This window comes from Liolophura sinensis, chromosome 12 (genome assembly GCF_032854445.1).
Source record: "Liolophura sinensis isolate JHLJ2023 chromosome 12, CUHK_Ljap_v2, whole genome shotgun sequence".
NCBI lineage: Eukaryota > Metazoa > Mollusca > Polyplacophora > Chitonida > Chitonidae > Liolophura > Liolophura sinensis.
Genome location: NC_088306.1, coordinates 10,258,337 through 10,279,047, shown reverse-complemented (window position 1 = coordinate 10,279,047; position 20,711 = coordinate 10,258,337). Strand labels below are relative to the sequence as shown.

The 20,711-nt window shown below is 43.2% G+C and overlaps 1 protein-coding gene across 3 annotated transcripts in view; it reads left to right on the top strand.

The window, feature by feature from the left end:
- Positions 1-20,711, top strand: part of LOC135479048 (uncharacterized) — a 38,408-nt gene that overhangs the window by 11,004 nt on the left and 6,693 nt on the right. For 2 of the 3 annotated variants that reach the window (XM_064758760.1, XM_064758761.1), the window contains 12 exons: positions 2,786-2,934; positions 3,322-3,451; positions 4,120-4,254; positions 5,315-5,383; positions 10,511-10,623; positions 11,293-11,377; positions 13,116-13,283; positions 14,702-14,788; positions 15,493-15,587; positions 15,836-15,943; positions 17,243-17,303; positions 18,563-18,670. In XM_064758760.1, coding sequence (XP_064614830.1) covers positions 4,177-4,254; positions 5,315-5,383; positions 10,511-10,623; positions 11,293-11,377; positions 13,116-13,283; positions 14,702-14,788; positions 15,493-15,587; positions 15,836-15,943; positions 17,243-17,303; positions 18,563-18,670 — 972 coding nt within the window. In that variant the 5' untranslated portion in view covers positions 2,786-2,934; positions 3,322-3,451; positions 4,120-4,176. Of the gene's footprint in view, positions 1-2,785; positions 2,935-3,321; positions 3,452-4,119; positions 4,255-5,314; positions 5,384-10,510; positions 10,624-11,292; positions 11,378-13,115; positions 13,284-14,701; positions 14,789-15,492; positions 15,588-15,835; positions 15,944-17,242; positions 17,304-18,562; positions 18,671-18,733; positions 18,839-20,711 lie in introns of all 3 variants that reach the window. The other variant, XM_064758763.1, reaches the window with a different exon arrangement.

The window sequence follows — 20,711 nt, the reverse complement described above, 5'->3', positions numbered from 1 at the left end:
TGGGTGTGGTGTAGCGCGTGATGTCCAATGAGGTGTCGTGTCTGGTATCCTTCGTGTTTTATTGTGTGTGGTGTTCCTTGTGATGTCATATGAGGTGTCATGCCTGGTGTCATGTGTGTTTTATTGTGCATGGTGTTACGTGTGAGGTGTCGTTTGTGGTGTGATGTCGCCAAAAATGTGACAAAGGCTTATATGACATGCACTATGGATAGTGTTCTCTGTCTTCTCTGTTAAGTTTGGTGAAAAATGGGAAGACTTCAATATACATCACAGAAAATTGAATCCAAATTGTATTATTTTTTTTACCAAAAACGAGTGCTTTGTCGAACGAATACATTCTTAACTTTCGCAAAAAGGCAATTTTTTTAAAATACAGACATAACGTCGTGAATCTTTGACGATGTTTCGATGTTGTGTCTAAATCTTTCTAGGATGGGTGTAAATGTCGCATACTGATGTTATGAACAGCCCGCAAATATGTATTTTAAACGTATTCGGTTCAACGCTGTACTCATGAATACTTCACTCGTATGAGAGCCGCGAAGTTTATGGTGCGAAGAAACGGGATGGAATCAGAACGGGAGAGTCCCCTACCCCCTCTACCCCCCCTACCCCCCTAACCCCCCCCCCCCCCCCCACACACACACACACACACCGTGCAACCACGAGTTGGATTCCATCTACTCCGTGACTTCACTGACAAGGGGTCGAGAGGCCGGTTTCTTCCTCGCGTAAAACTGACCGTTATCGTTTGAGTGAAAACATTCTTGAATGTGGCGTTAAACAACATTCAGACAAATATATATCAAATACATGACTTTTGTATCTAAACTGTTCATGTCTGAAGTAAAGTGTCACATCCGTTTTAGGTTTCCGGTATGAATATTACTCGTCGTCACATGACTGAAAAATGTTAAGTATGACGTTAAACCCTAAGCACTCACTCCCACACTAAAATTTTGCCATCAAGTTCGTCTGGAAAAATCGAAACACACGGCCCCCGATGTCTAGCCCACAGCTTCAAATAGACTTTACATCGTTGAGAAAACTTCTAAAACAATAAATCGAACTGTTTCCCTGGACAATGTTTAATGGTCTTTTATCTGATACATTATTTCGTGTCAGTGTTTTATTGGCCTTTAACATTGCTGAACACAGTGACCTGTGAAAGTGGGTGATGTCGAATTTGACTCTTAAATTGTAACCAGACTGATATGAATTACCATCACCTGTGATACCCCATATCAGTAAATGCTTCTGTTTGTTTGTGTGCTACATATTATCTTAAAGGAATATAGAATCGACGCTGATTGGATGACAGTTGAGATAGGGTTTCGTGGGTTAAATCTTGCAGCCTTGGTCACTCTTGAATAAACATAGTGTACCTAAAGTTCAGCTTAGGAAAGGCATAGCCTGGACCTATCTCTCACACCAGCCAATCAGAATCGACAAGGCATAGCCTGGTCTTGCCTATCTCTCACACCAGCCAATCAGAATCGATTCGGTATACCTTTAACATATTATCTTTCTTATCTTTATCTCTTTCCATGTTATCTTCTCTATTCTCCCAGTACTCTGGTTTCCTCAATTCAAATCTGACCGCCGTTATTAAGCCAAAAATCCTTGAGGAACACCAATTAAATATTTATATAAACAAATCCAATCTCTTTTATGCGCTGCTGCCTTCGAAATTATGAAACTGAACCTGTCGTCGTAATTATAATAACTTTCTTCACCGACAAATTCATCTTCGTAAACGATGTGTTCACCAAACTGTTGTCGACAATACTGGTACTTTTTTTAATTGAAGATCACCTTAAGGCAATCTAGGCATAGTACTGGTCATCTTGTGGTCAGTGGGCTATATGCCTACCCATGTACAAGATATAATACCTGATGCCTACCGCATAGCGTCCCAGTAAGAGACCACTATAAATATGCCAGCATTTGGACCAATCAGGTACTCGCAAATATGTCCTGTCTGTTGTCGCTGTGTCTAAAACTTTTAACACTTCAGTGACAGGAGCATTCTCTGGATTTTAGGTAACGCAATAAAATTTGAGATTTGGCGAGGCTACAGAATATTGTGCTTTCCTTCGCCACATCATGATGGTTTGGGTTATCGAGCGAGTGGTACTCTTATACGGCTTCGATTCAATCACTCACAAGGCGTAACTGTAGATTCAAAAGCCATTGATAGGCTAAATAAAAGTGTATACAATTATACTAACTGTTCTTAAAGGTAAAGAAAACACTAAAATAAAGGATTGATCAGATGAAAGACCATTAAACACTGTCCATGAAAATAGTTTGATTTATTTTTTTAGAACTTTTTAACCCGTCTAAAGTGCAATTAAACCAAAGGATTCAGTGGTGATCTGTTGGGACCCATAGGGTATTAGTGACGTCACAGCAATATTTTTGGCTTGAAATAGTTCGTTTCCAGGTCCATTTGTTGAATACATTCACAGCTTTAAATGGAGATGCATATTGAATGATGAAATACAGTAATCTGTGTGTGTGAAGTGGTAAAAAGCTGAAGTGACATCAATGGTCCATATATGGTCAGAAAAAGGCTACAGTAAAATCCATAGTTATAAATGCATTTTGCTAGGTCGAAAAAGTAAATCAAAACTATTTTCCCGGACAATATTTAATGGTCGTTCATCTCACCTGTACTTCATGCTAGAGTGTTCTTTGCCTTTAATCTTTATTTACTTCATTCTACAAAATGTATTGTTGTCTCGCCTGCAGTTGTAACTGTTGTTGCTCGTGTTCTTCACAGCGGATGTAACCGCAGATTTCAACCAAATCGTCAACGACTTCTGGGAATGGCGCCTTGAGAATTATCCCGAATTTGCGACATCTATCGGCGAGAATAAGTACAACGATCGCCTGACCTCTTACAACATCAGCACATATAATGAGAGGAAGGTAACAGCCACATTCGTTCTGAGATAGTACTGTAAGTTTAGTTTTCGCAATGAGATATTTTAGGAGTTTCATAGAGTATAGAGTTTCATAGAGAATTCGTACATGTACGATAATCGCACATATAGGTAATGACCATGTACGGTAATAGTGACGTACAAAATATTGTACGACAAATGTACGAATAAAATGTCGTGCGCCGCTTTGTGAAACTGGGCCCAGAACATTACAGTTTGAACAAGGAAACGCATTTATAACCCTGTGACATGATTTGACACAGAATTGTAATGAAACAAAGACATTTGTAAATGAGCGATTTAAGATTTGTTCAGTATCGGATATCAATCTATTACAGATTATTACATACCGTAATAATTGTTCTCATTACAGGCCATGGTGGATGCTAGTCTTGACAAGCTCAGCAAAATAGACTCCAAGTCTTTGGCCAAGGCGGATCAGCTTAATTTGCTATATTTAAGGACGCCCTCGACACTTATTCCAGTGGATATGATTGGTTCGAGTGAGTGTTTCCACTTTTTGTCGTATATAGAAATCCATCTGAGACTCCGCCCCGCTTAGATATGTTTGAATCAAGAGAATGTAGATATCGTCTTTGCAGTGGTGAAGTTAAATCGCATCAGTGTAATGTAAATTAAAATAATGCTCTAAGTTGCCTGTTCGAGATTTTAACTACTCTGTCTATGAAGTGCCGTAACCATGAAATAGTTAGTTATAGTCGTTACGATGCTTCATACTTACACAAAGCATGCAAAGATTGTCACATGTGCAAAGAAGGCATTATGTTGGGAGGAAACCCGGGGAAAACACACGACCATACGCAGGCTGCTGGCAGACCTTCCCACGTACGGCCGGAGAGGAAGCCAAGATGAGCTGAACTTGAACTCACAGCGACCGCATTGGTGAAAGGCTCCCTGGGTCATTGTGCCACGCTGGCATGCTAAACACCTCGACCAAGACGCTCCCCACCTCGAATAAGTGTTTATGATCATTGCACATTTTTACACTTCTAAATATAACGCAATCCAGCCATATAACAGTGTGTAATGTAAAGCCTGTTTTAAGTCCTTGCTAATATTTAAATGTGCATGCTTTTGGTCAAACCTAACAAAAACTTTTATGATGATTTCATAAAATGGTATCAAACTTGATTGGTTTATTGTTCGTCAGATACGGTACTCTAAATCCAGTGAACTTCCTGGATGGATTTCAAACAGACCAAGTTACATGGCGTCCATCTTGCCATTTAAGACGGAGAACGACTACAACAACTACTTAAAGAGATTGGAGCAGATTCAGACCAGGGTAACAGACTAAACACAAACATAATAAACACATCATGTGGATATTTTCTGTTTCTCTTTCAGAAATGAAACATTACAATAGGCCACTCAAGATTTTTACTCTGCTTTTTGCCAAGCTATTTCTCTTTAGCTCCCGAGCATACACCCTTCTGTTTTGGCGATTCATTCTGGAGTACGAAAATCAGTCTATCATCCCACCAACCGACATATCCAGGCACGTGGTATATCCTAATCTTACACACTGAATGAATAAATTCAGTTCATGCTTGGAGATCCGAGTCTAGTCTTACCGAACATTTCAGAGTCTTGGCATTTCTCGTAATTTACAAAATGGATAACAAAAGATAAAATAAAAATAAGACAAATTACAAGGTACACTTCCACAAAACTGTTCTCGTAACTTATTCGTAAATGGCCTTGTGTAAAGGTTATGGCGCCATAAGGGAACGTGCTTTACGAGGACAGTTATGCAGAACTGAATTGCGAAGTTTTGTGGCAGTGGGTCCCGGTGGGCCCTGTGATTGTCTCAGATTCATGATCGGTGTCTTCGGCATGGTGTTCTGTTGAAGCAGCACATGAACACATCAGTACCGGAACAAATATATTCAGTTTTAAAGACGTAGTAAAATTGTAAATCCAGGAAGCCAGGAAGCAAACATCTAATTAATGATTTATCTCCCCTTCGTTCATTTATTTATTCTAAACAATCACATATTCAGTCAGCCATTCGGTCATTTTTTCAGTCAGACCGTCAACGAATCAGTTATTATTAATTAATTCGTTTATTCAATCGATCTGTCTCCGGTCGTACGTGGGAAGGTTTTCAGCAACCTGTGGATGCACGTGGGTTTCCGCCGGGCTAAGTCCCCCCCCCACCCACCCCCCTGCCCGCCCAAAAAAAACCCATAAGGCTGGAGGCCGTCGTATAAGTGAAATATTCTTGAGCCCTGCGTGAAACTCCAATGAAATAAATAAATAAATCCACCTGTCATAATTGAATCCTTGTGTAATAAACCATTCATTCGCTCATCCAGTCAGTCAATCATTTGTTTCTTTTTCAGCTAGCAGAGCAGACAGATTTGTTCCGTAGAGCGATAGCCTTGAACAGAACGCTGAACAGGGTTTCTGTGGTAAGTTCTGTCAGTTAGGACGCAGAATAAACCCCGTGCTTGTTAGACATCAGTGCTATACCACTAGACCAGGCTGACACTTCCATCATCGTCATGATAAGCCTTGTGGCCACTCCCCAGCCCTTTTGCCATCTCACCGATTTGTCAGACAAAAAAAGTTTATCATGCAAAAAACCTCCTAATGTCGGTTCTTATAATTCTTCTTCGATAAATTGAAAAGTTACATATAGTCAGTAAAAGCAAAAAGAATTTTAAGAGTTTTAATATAAGAAAAGGCGCTATTGCAGTTTTAGATAATCACGTCCGTTGTTTAATAGAGGCGACAATAATAAAAAGCCTGCCTTTTGGATGCGTTGTGAGGAGTATTGTTTAGCAAGCATAGGGAGCGGAGCAGGCATTGTATGGGGCATGGTGTAACGAGCATCAGGTGCGGAGCAATCGTTGTGTGGGGTATAGCGTAGCAAGCATAGGGAGCGCAGCAATCGTTGTGTGGGATATAGTGTAGTGAGCATAGGGAGCGGAGCAGTCGTTGTGTGGGGTATAGTGTAGCGAGCGTAGGTAGTGGAGCAATTTTTGTGTGGTGTATGGTGTAGTGAGCATAGGGAGCGGAGCAATCGTTGTGACGGGTATAGTGTAGCGAGCATAGGGACCGGAGCAATCGTTGTTTGGGGTATAGTGTAGTGAGCATAGGAAGTGGAGCAATCGTCGTTTGGGGTATAGCATAGCGAGCATAGGGAACAGGGCAATCGTTGTGTGGGGTACAGTGTAGCGAGTATTAGTGTAGTGAGCATAGGAAGCGGAGCAATCGTTGTGTGGGGTATAGTGTAGTGAGCATAGGAAGCGGAGCAAGCGTCGTTTGGGGTATAGCATAGCGAGCATAGGGAGCGGGGCAATCGTTGTGTGGGGTATAGTGTAGCAAGCATAGGGAGCGGGGCAGTGGTTGTGTGGGGTGTAGCGAGCATAGGTACTGGAGCGATCGTTGTTTGGGGTATAGTATAGCGAGCATAGGGAGCGGAGCGGGTGTTGTGAGGGGTATAGTGTAGCGAGCATAGGGACCGGAGTAATCGTTGTGTGGGGTATAGTGTAGTGAGCATAGGAAGTGGAGCAATCGTCGTTTGGGGTATAGCATAGCGAGCATAGGGAGCGGGGCAATTGTTGCGTGGGGCATAGTGTAGCAAGCATAGGGAGCGGAGCAATCGTTGTGTGGGGTATAGTGTAGCAAGCATAGGGAGCGGAGCAATCGTTGTGTGGGGTATAGTGTAGCAAGCATAGGGAGCGGAGCAATCGTTGTGTGGGGTATAGTGTAGCAAGCATAGGGAGCGGAGCAATCGTTGTGTGGGGTATAGTGTAGTGAGCATAGGGACCGGAGCAATCGTTGTGTGGGGTATAGTGTAGTGAGCATAGGAAGCGGAGCAAGCGTCGTTTGGGGTATAGCATAGCGAGCATAGGGAGCGGGGCAATCGTTGTGTGGGGTATAGTGTAGCGAGCATAGGTAGTGGAGCAATCGTTGTGTGGGGTATGGTGTAGCGATCATAGGGAGCGGAGCAATCGTTGTGTGGGGTATAGTGTAGTGAGCATAGGGAGCGGAGCAATCGTTGTGTGGGGTATAGTGTAGCGAGCGTAGGTAGTGGAGCAATCGTTGTGTGGTGTATGGTGTAGTGAGCATAGGGAGCGGAGCAATCGTTGTGACGGGTATAGTGTAGCGAGCATAGGGACCGGAGCAATCGTTGTTTGGGGTATAGTGTAGTGAGCACAGGAAGTGGAGCAATCGTCGTTTGGGGTATAGCATAGCGAGCATAGGGAACAGGGCAATCGTTGTGTGGGGTACAGTGTAGCGAGTATTAGTGTAGTGAGCATAGGAAGCGGAGCAATCGTTGTGTGGGGTATAGTGTAGTGAGCATAGGAAGCGGAGCAAGCGTCGTTTGGGGTATAGCATAGCGAGCATAGGGAGCGGGGCAATCGTTGTGTGGGGTATGGTGTAGCAAGCATAGGGAGCGGGGCAGTGGTTGTGTGGGGTGTAGCGACCATAGGTACTGGAGCGATCGTTGTTTGGGGTATAGTATAGCGAGCATAGGGAGCGGAGCGGGTGTTGTGAGGTGTATAGTGTAGCGAGCATAGGGACCGGAGTAATCGTTGTGTGGGGTATAGTGTAGTGAGCATAGGAAGTGGAGCAATCGTCGTTTGGGGTATAGCATAGCGAGCATAGGGAGCGGGGCAATTGTTGCGTGGGGCATAGTGTAGCAAGCATAGCGAGCGGAGCAATCGTTGTGTGGGGTATAGTGTAGCAAGCATAGGGAGCGGAGCAATCGTTGTGTGGGGTATAGTGTAGCAAGCATAGGGAGCGGAGCAATCGTTGTGTGGGGTATAGTGTAGCAAGCATAGGGAGCGGAGCAATCGTTGTGTGGGGTATAGTGTAGTGAGCATAGGGACCGGAGCAATCGTTGTGTGGGGTATAGTGTAGTGAGCATAGGAAGCGGAGCAAGCGTCGTTTGGGGTATAGCATAGCGAGCATAGGGAGCGGGGCAGTCGTTGTGTGGGGTATAGTGTAGCGAGCATAGGTAGTGGAGCAATCGTTGTGTGGGGTATAGTGTAGTGAGCATAGGGAGCGGAGCAATCGTTGTGTGGGGTATGGTGTAGCGATCATAGGGAGCGGAGCAATCGTTGTGTGGGGTATAGTGTAGTGAGCATAGGGAGCGGAGCAATCGTTGTGTGGGGTATGGTGTAGCAATCATAGGGAGCGGAGCAATCGTTGTGTGGGGTATAGTGTAGTGAGCATAGGGAGCGGAGCAATCGTTGTGTGGAGTATAGTGTAGCAAGCATAGGGAGCGGAGCAGTCGTTGTGTGGGGTATAGTGTAGTGAGCATACGGACCGGAGCAATCGTTGTGTGGGGTATAGCATAGCGAGCATAGGGAGCGGGGCAATCGTTGCGTGGGGTATAGTGTAGTGAGCATAGCTAGTGGAGCAATCGTTGTTTGGGGTATAGCATAGCGAGCATAGGGAACGGGGCAATCGTTGTGTGGGGTATAGTGTAGCGAGTATTAGTGTAGTGAGCATAGGAAGCGGAGCAATCGTTGTGTGGGGTATAGTGTAGTGAGCATAGGAAGCGGAGCAATCGTTGTGAGGGGTATAGTGTAGCGAGCATAGGGAGCGGAGCAATCGTTGTGTGGGGTATAGTATAGCGAGCATAGGAAGTGGAGCAATCGTCGTTTGGGGTATAGCATAGCGAGCATAGGGAGCGGGGCAATCGTTGTGTGGGGTATAGTGTAGCGAGTATTAGTGTAGTGAGCATAGGAAGCGGAGCAATAGTTGTGTGGGGTATAGTGTAGTGAGCATAGGGAGCGGAGCAAGCGTCGTTTGGGGTATAGCATAGCGAGCATAGGGAGCGGGGCAATCGTTGTGTGGGGTATAGTGTAGCAAGCGTAGGGAGCGGAGCAGTCGTTGTGTGGGGTATAGTGTAGCGAGCATAGGTAGTGGAGCAATCGTTGTTTGGGGTATGGTGTAGTGAGCATAGGAAGCGGAGCAATCGTCGTTTGGGGTATAGCATAGCGAGCATAGGGAGCGGGGCAATCGTTGTGTGGGGTATGGTGTAGCGATCATAGGGAGCGGGGCAATCGTTGTGTGGGGTATAGTGTAGTGAGCATAGGGAGCGGAGCAATCGTTGTGTGGAGTATAGTGTAGCAAGCATAGGTAGTGGAGCAGTCGTTGTGTGGGGTATAGTGTAGTGAGCATAGGGAGCGGAGCAATCGTTGTGTGGGGTATAGCATAGCGAGCATAGGGAGCGGGGCAATCGTTGCGTGGGGTATAGTGTAGTGAGCATAGGGAGCGGAGCAATCGTTGTGTGGGGTATAGTGTAGCGAGTATTAGTGTAGTGAGCAAAGGAAGCGGAGCAATCGTTGTGGGGGGTATAGTGTAGTGAGCATAGGAAGCGGAGCAAGCGTCGTTTGGGGTATAGCATAGCGAGCATAGGGAGCGGGGCAATCGTTGTGTGGGGTATAGTGTAGCAAGCATAGAGAGCGGAGCAGTCGTTGTGTGGGGTGTAGCGAGCATAGGTACTGGAGCGATCGTTGTTTGGGGTATAGTATAGCGAGCATAGGGAGCGGAGCGGGTGTTGTGAGGGGTATAGTGTAGCGAGCATAGGGACCGGAGCAATCGTTGTGTGGGGTATAGTGTAGTGAGGATAGGAAGTGGAGCAGTCGTCGTTTGGGGTATAGCATAGCGAGCATAGGGAGCGGGGCAATTGTTGCGTGGGGCATAGTGTAGCAAGCATAGGGAGCGGAGCAATCGTTGTTTGGGGTATAGTGTAGTGAGCATAGGGAGCGGAGCAATCGTTGTGTGGGGTATGGTGTAGCGATCATAGGGACCGGAGCAATCGTTGTGTGGGGTATAGTGTAGTGAGCATAGGGAGCGGAGCAATCGTTGTGTGGAGTATAGTGTAGCAAGCATAGGGAGCGGAGCAGTCGTTGTGTGGGGTATAGTGTAGTGAGCATAGGGAGCGGAGCAATCGTTGTGTGGGGTATAGCATAGCGAGCATAGGGAGCGGGGCAATCGTTGTGTGGGGTATAGTGTAGTGAGCATAGGGAGCGGAGCAGTGGTTGTGTGGGGTATAGTGTAGCGAGCATAGGTAGTGGAGCAATCGTTGTTTGGGGTATAGTATAGCGAGCATAGGGAGCGGGGCAATCGTTGTGTGGGGTATAGTGTAGCGAGCATAGGGACCGGAGCAATCGTTGTGTGGGGTATAGTGTAGCGAGTATTAGTGTAGTGAGCATAGGAAGCGGAGCAATCGTTGTGTGGGGTATAGTGTAGCTAGCATTAGTGTAGTGAGCATAGGGAGCGGAGTAATCGGTGTGTGGGGTATAGAGTAGTGAGCATAGGAAGCGGAGCAAGCGTCGTTTGGGGTATAGCATAGCGAGCATAGGGAGCGGGGCAATCGTTGCGTGGGGCATTGTGTAGTGAGCATAGGTAGCGGAGCAGACGTTGTGTGAGGTATAGTATAGCAAGTATAAAGAGCGGGGAAGGAGTTGTTTTGGGTATAGCACAGCAAGCATAGGGAGCGGAGCAAGCGTGGGTTTGGGCATAGCAAAGCGTGAAAACAAGGGCGATTCACATTTACTGTTTCTTTTCTTTAGAGTCGAGTTCCAGGTCAAATTGAAAAGTTCCTTACTGATGACGTCATTCAGTTTTCCTTATTTGGACCGTTCAACGAGACATTGGATAATCTTACTCTCTCTGAAGAAAAGAAGTAAGTTTTGGGCAACATTAGGAAGACAAGTTGGTAAAAACAAACAGTGACTTCCTCTAGTAATATTTCTAATGATTATGGCTGAAATTGGCACATTATGAACCGCTCCCCAACGTCTGGAACAGAATTAGCTTGCTATAAAAATTCATCATGCAAAAATATCTGTGTATACGTATTTTACAGTGTTCAGAATATTACGTTTATTTATTTAATTGATTGGTATTTTACGCCGTACTCAAGAATATTTCACTTATACGACGGCAGCCAGCATTATGGTGTCCCGGATTCCGGGCAGTCCCGAGCGTAAACCCACGACCATCCGCAGGTTGTTGGCAGACCTGCCCACGTACGGCCGGAGAGGAATCCTGCATGAGCTGGACTTGAACTCACAGCGACCGTATTGGTAAGAGGCTCCTGGGTCATTACGCTGCGCTAGCGAGCTAACCAAGTGAGCCACGGAGGCCCGTCTTAAGTTCATGCGTCAGAAAATAGATCACGGAAGCTTATAAATCTTGGTAATTAAAATAAAATAGCGAATCCATCCGTTGATATGAAAGCAAGCACAAAAATCTTCTTTTAGTGAACCCAAATCTTAGCCATTTTCCAACCTGAGAAACAGCAAAACGTCTGTTTTCTTGCTGCTACTTAAAAGTTTCAATCCTATTCCAGAAATGAATTAAGAGGCCGTGCAGTAGTCGTGCTTATCAACAACGTTATGAATCCTTACCGGGAGTTTAAAACCTTCCTGGAAAACGTAAGTTTTACTCACCTCTGTGTACCTGTGGCAAACAACATGCATGACACACGCCTCTTTCTGTAATTATTCCATATAAAAGTCATCATTGGTCGTTTATACCATGAGTTGCTAATTTGCCGAGAACTTGCCTTCCGCTCGTTCTGTTCATCAAGTTCTCAAGTGCTTTCTGGTACATGCTATTTAACTGTTGAATTTATTTATTTATTTATTATTTATCTTTTTGAATCTATCTTTTTTGCGGCTTTAAATCAAGAGGTTTGTCGGATACTTGCCGAAGGTCGGTGGTTTAATCTACCGATAAACCGGACCGTCATGTACGAGTGAAATGTTCTTGTTCACGGACACCAATCAAATAAATGAATAAAGATATCCATAACCATTACATTGAGAACTATATTCGAATATATACACCTATGTTCAAGAACGTGTGGTTTAGAGTGTCGCACTTCTTTCAACGCAGCCAACAAACGCCATGATGATGTGTTTTATTTGATTGCGATTTATCGCCGTTCTCAAGAATATTTCACCATTCTCAAGAATATTTCAGCTATACGACGTCGGCCGTAACTAACGTAACTACCACCTTTCCACAGATCCATGACATACCTCCTGACGTAAGACCGCCAATTCGCCGAGAACATACGACGTCAATGGTCAAAGCCGATTGATTGCGGAAAGTAGTGACGCTTTATGCGAACATGAATGACCCTGTGTTGTGTTTTAGTAGTTCGCTCATTTCCGCCAGACATTTGTACGGAAGCATACATGAACACTTTGTGAGCTATATTTGTGTATGCTCACCAATACGATCGCTGTGAGTTCAAATCCAGCTCAAGCTGGCTTCCTCTCCGGCCGTAAGTGGGAAGGTCTTGCAGCAACCTGCGGATGGTCGCGGGTTCCCCCTGGCTGTGCCCGGTTTCCACCCTCCATAATACTGGCCACCGTCGTATATATTCTTGAAATATTCTTGAGTACGGCGTAAAACACCAATCAAATAAATAAATAAATAAATTTGTGTATGCTTATAGCTTCTAGACTATTTCTACATATTTATACATTACATACGTTAACGTTTAGACCGTGTCGGTGTCCTAATGAGTAGAAAGTGCGCCTCGATCAAACCTGGGTCGGGGCATACCAAATACTTTCAAAATAGTACTTGTTGGTGGCTCGCTTGGTGTTGAGTACTGAAAGGTGAGAGCAAGGAAATTGGATTGGCTGGCCCGATGTCATTGTAGTGTGACTGGGTGGGATGTCATGTCTGATATCTTCGGCATGACACTTCAGTGGAGGCAGCGCTTTGGCGGCATGGACTCACCCTGTCACAAGAAGACAGAGCATATGTACACACACGTAATGCCTCCTTGTCGTCATATGGCTGAAAAATGGTTAAATACGACGTTAAAACCTAAGCATACACATGCATACATACATACATACATACATACATACATACATATACATATATAAACTCTTAATTGTGCACTATGCGTACGTGGAAAGGTCTGGCAGCAACCTGCGGATGGTCGTGGGTTTCCCCCGGGCTATGCCCGGTTTCCTCCTACCATGAGTGAATAAGTAAAATATTCTTGAGTACGGCGTAAAAGACCAATCAAATAAATAAATAAACTGTGCACTGTTATTAGTTGTTTACCGTGGACATGTGTAGGGGGTATTGCGACTTGCCAGGTATTTATGAACCTGAATTTTGTGTTTCTACCCATCTCTCGCGTAGGAATACATACCAGCAACCCGTGCTGGATGGGGTGTTAGTTCTTGGCACAGAGGTCAGGAGTACTATAAGGCATGTTTGAAATGGCATCTATCAGAAGACAAGACCGCTGAAGAAATCCATGAACTTGGCCTTCAGGAAGTGTCTCGTATAAGCGGACAGATGTTAAAGGTAAGTAGACCTACTTTTGCTAAAAGAAAAAGGACAACATACAGTATAACCTTTGGTATTTAGGAAACGCTGTTTAAGTGGACCTAAATGTCCGTGCTTGGTAACTTCATCAGTAAACTTCTAATCAGGAAGTGTTAAGTGACCATATGATACATAATGTTTGAGCAACCGGAAACACGATGTCGCGTCACTCGTTCCCCAATGCACATATGGCGTAAAGGAAAAAACGGTGTTAGGATGACGTAAGCGAAATCCGCTGGGTTCTCAAGTGACAAAAATAACTCACTCTTGATTGGTTGTGTCTGATCCCATGGCGACGCTTTCGATTTTCTCCATTTGCGCGATATTGCTTACTGTGAACTGCGATATCTCGCGGTTTTGCAACGTCACAATAATAACAGGCTTGACTTTAAATACTTCATCTAGGCCACTTTGGATGAATATATGCATTTGGTCTAGTGTGGTCTTGTCTTTTAATATATATATATATATATATGTTTCTCAGTGGTTTGGCTGTGTGTCCCACTAATATGCTGTGTTGATATCTGGATACCTCGCATTTGAAAAAAATCGTCAGTAACCTGCCAAAAGTTGGGGGGTTTTCCCGGGCACTGAGGTTTTCTCCGCCCATAAAACTGACCACCGTGGTATAAGGGCAATAGAATTCTTAAGTAGGCCTGTGGAGTTCAACAAAAAGGGAGCAATGGCTTGTCAGTTCTCAGCTACTTCTTACTGATTTGCTCTGGCAAAGGCTCACTGATAGAAAAGTTTGGGTCAATTGACTCAAAAATCTTATACGATTATACGATTGAGCTAATTCGACTCAGAAAATTAAGTCATTTGACCCGATAAGCTGAGTCATAACACTCATCTGGTTATATTGTGAGTCACTTGTTTAGTCACTCGGTACTGTGGTCATATGTGCACATCAATACCTTCGTGAGATTCCTCGGGACCGGTAGATCCGGGATCAATCCTTGATCGAGTCTCACCTAAGACTTTAAAAGAGGAAATTGTAACTTCCTCGCTTGGCGTTCAGCATGAAGGGGATAGTGCAACGACTGGTTGACCCGTATCAGTATAATGGCTCGGGCGGGGCGGCTTACTTGCCTTCGGTAAGTCGTCTCAGTGAAGCAGCACTAAATAAAAGAGCGGTGGAAATCCGTCCTGCAAGAAGGAGGCACATTACACGTACATGGCCCCTAAGGATTCTTTCGTCGTCATATGACTGAAAAATTGTTGAGTACGACGTTAAACCCCAAGCACTCACTCACTCACTCACTCGTGAGATTCCCATTGCCTTTATCTGCTGTGGATAGTGACTACAGCCTGTGAACACAGATTTGTTCTGCTGCCCTGGAAATTTGAACTTCATTAGTAGACTTATTTTTAAACGCATCTTTTTTTTATCAATTCAGATCATACGTGGAAAAGATTTCAACGGAACCATTAGGGAATACTTTCAGCTCCTGAAGGCAGACCCACAGTTTAAACTGAGTTCAGGGGTAAGTTGGCAAAACTCGGAGAATTCACATAAATCTGAACCCATATACCTGAAACAGATAAATAATATCTGTCTTGTTGGCACATAAGGGATTATTTTTATGTCGCTGAAGACCACTTGTCTCCCACTAAAAGGTGTACTTATCTGTACATCGTAAGTGGAAAAGTTCGTCAGAAACTTGCCAAATGTCGGTGGTTTACGCTATCACACCAGTTTCCTCCTCCCATAAAACTGACAACAGGCATATAGGTGAGTATGGCGGTTAACGATCCAATATATAAACAAAGGACCAGTGTGTGTTTGCTTTACTTGAAGGCCGTCAAAACTTCCGATAACTCAGTGTATAATGCATGGACAAGATTCGCTTTATACTGGTGACTTTATATTCTATATTTACACATTTATATCAAATATTTTATTATTTATTTATTTGATTGGTGTTTGACAACGTATTCCAGAATATAACACTTATGTCGCTGCGTTCAGTTATAATAAATATTTAAATAAAACAAATTGTATGACAAGGGAAGTATTTGCAATAATGTCGTTACAATTTAAATACTACTTTGAAACAGTAGGAGACATGTTTAAAGTATCACAGTAGCATTGCAATAGTAGAATACAGATATGTCTCAAATGATCACCACCCATTGTAAATCCTTGTCAGAGTGTACGCCAAAAATTCTGTACAACTGTTGATTGCAGGAGGCGATACTTGAAGAATACAAGAGCATTGTCTATAACAGAGTCAACAAAAAACTGAAGGATTATTTTGAGAATATACCCAACTTACCTCTAGAGTAAGTATTCTGACGGTAGATGTGAACCCCCTCCCCCGTGATTATTTAGTGCACCTGGACTGATTTGTCAGGTGAATGGTCGCCAATATGTTTCCAGCAAGGATTGAAAGACTGAAAGTGTTGGTACTGATAACGCAATAACATCAAACTGATTGTAATTTTAAATAAGAATATATGAACGTCGTTCTTATTCCTTATTATTAAGCTTTCATTAAGTTTCTATTGATAAAGAAATGTATTGTCATCAGGATAAAGCCCATGCCGTATGATGGTCCAGGGGGAGCCTACTCGCCAGGATCTGCGGATGGATCCCGCCCTGGTATCTTCTGGGTAAATGTCCTCAGACCAAACGCTACGTAAGTACGTCACAGCTATATATATACCCCCGTAACGTCACCGCAATGTCCCCATAACGACACATCAACTTCACACATGAAATCATCACAACGCCCCATAGCGTCCCTATGACGTCCCATAACGTCATTACAATGTCCCCCTGAAATCACCACAATGTCCCTATAACGTCACCTCGAAGTCCCTATAACGTCACTGTAATCACCCTATTAGGGCACTGCAAATGTCCCCAAGAAGTCACGGCAATGCCTCCTTAACGTCACCACAATGTCCCATAATGTAACAGCAATGTCGCCAAAACGTCACTGCAATGTCCAAACAGCGTCACTGCATTATCCCCGTAACGTCACTGCAATATCCAAATGGCGTCCATAATGTCACCGTAATATCGCCAAGAAGTAACCGTGACATCACCGTAAATTCCCTATAACGTTACCGCTATATGTCTACAAGGTCGCCGCAATTTTCCCATAACGTCACCGTAATTTCCCCATAACGTCACCGTTATTTCCACATAGCGTCCCAGCAAGGTGTTGATAACGCCGCCCCAATTTCCCTATAACGTCAGTGTAACTTCCCCCATGGCATCACTGTTATCCCCTGAGACCGATTCGACAAAGGGATTTCAGACTTAAATCAAAATTTGAAATACGATCTTAAAACTTATTTTTCGTCTTAGAAATTAAATATTTGTCCACCGATCAATGGTATTATAAAACAAATGTATCTAAATTTCAACTTTTACACCATGCAAGTAACGACCACTCGCGTTCCAAAGGTCAGGGCCCTGCCGGTTGCTAGACAACATGCGGAGGAGTTACGTCGTTAAGAAATTCTTGGCAGCTGAAATATTTAATATTCGTTTTATTCCATAGCATTTATTCATGACCTTGTATCAGTAATGGAGTCACAACAGTGTCAGATAACGTCAACGTAATGTCACCGTCCAATAACCTCGCCGCAACGTCCCCACAACATCGCCACAATGTCCTCCAAAAACGTCAGGGGCGTCTGGCACAAAAACGATCGTAGCCTACGTGGACTGGAAGCAGCAGATGTTCTCAACATGTGTCGTCATGGTAGTTACAATCAACTTAGCCTACAATCACTTTGTGAAAGTGGCCCCAGGGCAACATCCGTGATGCGTTACCACAACGTTATAGTAAGATCAGTCTTACTAGAATCTTATATCAGAATATTTTCCCGTATTTTTTTCTATCAACACGAGAACAGCTTAGTTCTGAATTGCATTTAATTAAATGTAATTTTATACTAATACAAATACACTTCTGTTATCTTAGAAATACATTTGACATGATGGCCTTGACCTTGCATGAAGCAAACCCGGGGCACCATATGCAGGTAGGTGTTGTACCTTACCTGACAGGTCATGGACCACTTTGTACAGTTCTTTTCGGGCTAGCTTCTCAGACTGATTTGATTATTTGATTGCTGTTTTATGCCGTATTCAAGAATATTTCACTTATACGACGGCTGCCAGCATTATGGTGGGTGGAAACCGGGCAGAGCCCGGGGGAAACCCACGGCCATCCGCAGGTTGCTGGCAGGCCTGCCCACGTACGGTCAGTTAGATTGAGGGCGATCATATTAGGCTTTATAGATGTTAACTTAAAATAGACCTTTCCGAACTGTCAATTAAGAAAACGCAACTGACCAATCATAGGCAATATTGTTGCAAATAGGTCCACTGGATGTCCCACACATTGGTTACAAATGTTCAGTCTTTTTTATGATGTCACAACTGCTTTCACTGGGAATGAAATCAAAAGTAACGTTGTCACTAGAGGGGATGGTGGGACATCGGATGTGTTGGATCCATTCATTTGCAACTCTGAGAAATGAAACATGCATCAATAGCTGGCCGGGCACTTTCCAAAGTAAAATGATCATACCTATAATATAATTATGAATGTAGGATAGCTCTGACATATTTTTGTCCATATATTAGTGTTTAACATTCCACTGGTATGTTTCTTCTATGAAAATCAGAAATATTTTTAACGTTTTTTTTTCTTTGAGAAATGACTGATGATTATATATCTGGGAACAATTTTACTTATGATTATATTTGAAATGACATAGCTTTTGGTACTGAGTCAGCATTTGTCAAATTCTTGAAAAAGAATTGAAATTTATGACATCGTCAAGTACTCTGATCCGCTGTTTGAACCTTTTTTGTGTGTACGGAGGTCATTCCGTTATCTGTTGAGCTGGATATACTCTTGTTTGCTCTATAATTTTCGGCCAATCAAAAAATTACCTGTTGTCGTACTTGGTATTTTTGACATTCGAGAATGGCTTATTTTATTATTTATTTATTTATTTATCTGATTGGTGTTTTACGCCGTACTCAACGGTATTTCACTGATCAATAAGACGGCGTCCAGCATTATGGTGGGACGAAACCGGGCAGAGCCCGGGGACAACTGACGACCATCCCAAGGATTCTGGAAGACCCTCCCACGCACAGCTAAAGAGAAGGCCAGCATGAGCTGGACTTCAACTCACAGCGATCGCATTGTCGAGAGGATCCTAGGTCATTGTAAAACCGTTCTGTGTTGCTACATCAAAGATGCCTTGAGAAGTCACTCACTTTTCAGATTAGCGCCAGTTTGCTCTTGGATCAGCCCAATTTCCGAAAGTATCGCTTAGGTTCTCGTCGATTCAAGATACCGTTTAGCTTTCCCAGTTACACGTCGTACACCGAGGTGAGTGATGCGTGAACCAGATTCTGCTTCATATTGCTTGTTTTCTGTGCCGTTTGTCTCCAGATCAGTGCAGCAAGTTTACTGCCATTGCCGGATTTCCGGAAATTTACTGCCTATAGCATGTACAACGTCCCCCTCGCTTTTCCTGCTTATACAGCGTATATCGAGGTGAGTTGGCTGCGCTGCGCACGTTATTCCTGTAGCTTTACCATTTCGCATGCGCGCGGCACGAAAAATGTCGATTTGAATCCAGTATATGCCTGACTAGACTAGTGGGCTCGTGGCCATGTTGGACCTCTAACAAAAGAATATCATGGTGAATCGTACAATGTGCCTTTGACTTTATGTACTACCGCATGAAACACTTTTGTCAGAGATTCAACATGGCTACAGTCCAAGTCGCCTATATTTAATGCCAGAAAAATTAAAATATTCAATTTTTCTTCACGTTTTAAAAGGCAGTTAATGCATTCAGTAGTTATGGTCACCAGTCGAGGAGATGTTTGTTAGAAATGGCTCAATTTATAAATACATTCAATTTAAAGACTGCCGATAAGCCGTGCACCAGTAATAAATATAACTGTATAACATGAGTATTGTACCTTTCCTAGCATGTAAATATGTACGTGTCTTTGTGATACAGTAGATACTCCTTCAACTTATGGCACAAAAAGCTGGCACCTTTCCTCCCTTGCAAGTTGTATTTTATTTAAACTTTATTTGACACAATGGGCCACCGCAAACAAGGCTTATAACTTGGCCCCATTCATGGTGAAATAATAAACAAAAGACTAGGACATTTAGATAAAATTCTGTGCAACTGATGTCATTCATTATGAAAGTAGTCATAATCCAGTTATATTTGTGGCATGTCTCCAGTTTGCAAGAAACGCATGAAAACTGTTACGGATGAAAAAAAAGCTATGATGCTAAGTGCTGGTAAATAAAACATATCAACGGAATACATAAATCGCGTGGTCTTAATGCGTGGTGTACTCATAATTACCACACTTACCATTGGTTGATTGGCTGTCTGATTGATTTGATCGATTGATTTATGTTAAGGGCAATCAGGTTTAAGCGTGGAGGATATCGGAATACCCGGAATAAACAACTGATCTTTTCCAGAACTCTTTATTTTAAAGCCGTAGCGGAAGGAGCGAGGGCTGGATTCGAACACCCCACCTCAGTAACCAATGTTGTGAAGGTTGCGATGAGCCAGCGCCTTAACCATCGAAGCCAGTCAAGCCCACACATGTTATTGTCCAAATCTTGGTGTCTTACATTGTTGTATACAGCAGTTGACAAAATGTATCGCTATACACAGTGAATAAGTGTTTGGGGTTTAACGTCGGTTTTAACAAGTTTTCAGTCATATGGCGACGAGTAGTCATTAGGTGTGTGTACATATAATGTGCCCTTTACACAATGAAGCTGATTTTTTAAATATATTTGCTGATTTAATTATTGGTATTTAGCACCGGGTCCAAGAATTATACACAAACACTTGGAAACTGTACGTATATTTCGTTCCTTTTAATTTCATTTGTGCATGTTCATGCATTTATGTATATATATTGGGTTGTCGAAGAAAAGAAAGTCCAGTTTAAAATGGATGGTGAGATTTTGGGCCAGTGTAAAGTTCAGAAATGTCACAATTGTTTTCTTCCCAAACAGCGCATTTAACGCTGTAATACGTTAAAATTTTTGTGCAGGCCTACATTACAGTCGTAAACGTTATAAGTTTCTCATCGAAAGAAAAGTAAAAGTGCAAAAACTTAGTTGTACATCACTAGAATAGAACAGAATTCGGGTATTTAGCTGCATTTCGTGGAGTCAAAACAATAATAATAATAATAATAATAATAATGGTAATTTCATTTACAACATTCCTGACCATGTTTTATCCACTGACGCTTTCGTAATTTGGCAGTGTTCATGTAATTCCAAGGTAATCCTTTATTCTGGGTATTAAACTGTATGTGCAGATGTATACTGCCGAGTTTGACTCCTAGCCCAGACAGGGTGTGTTCACTTCCTG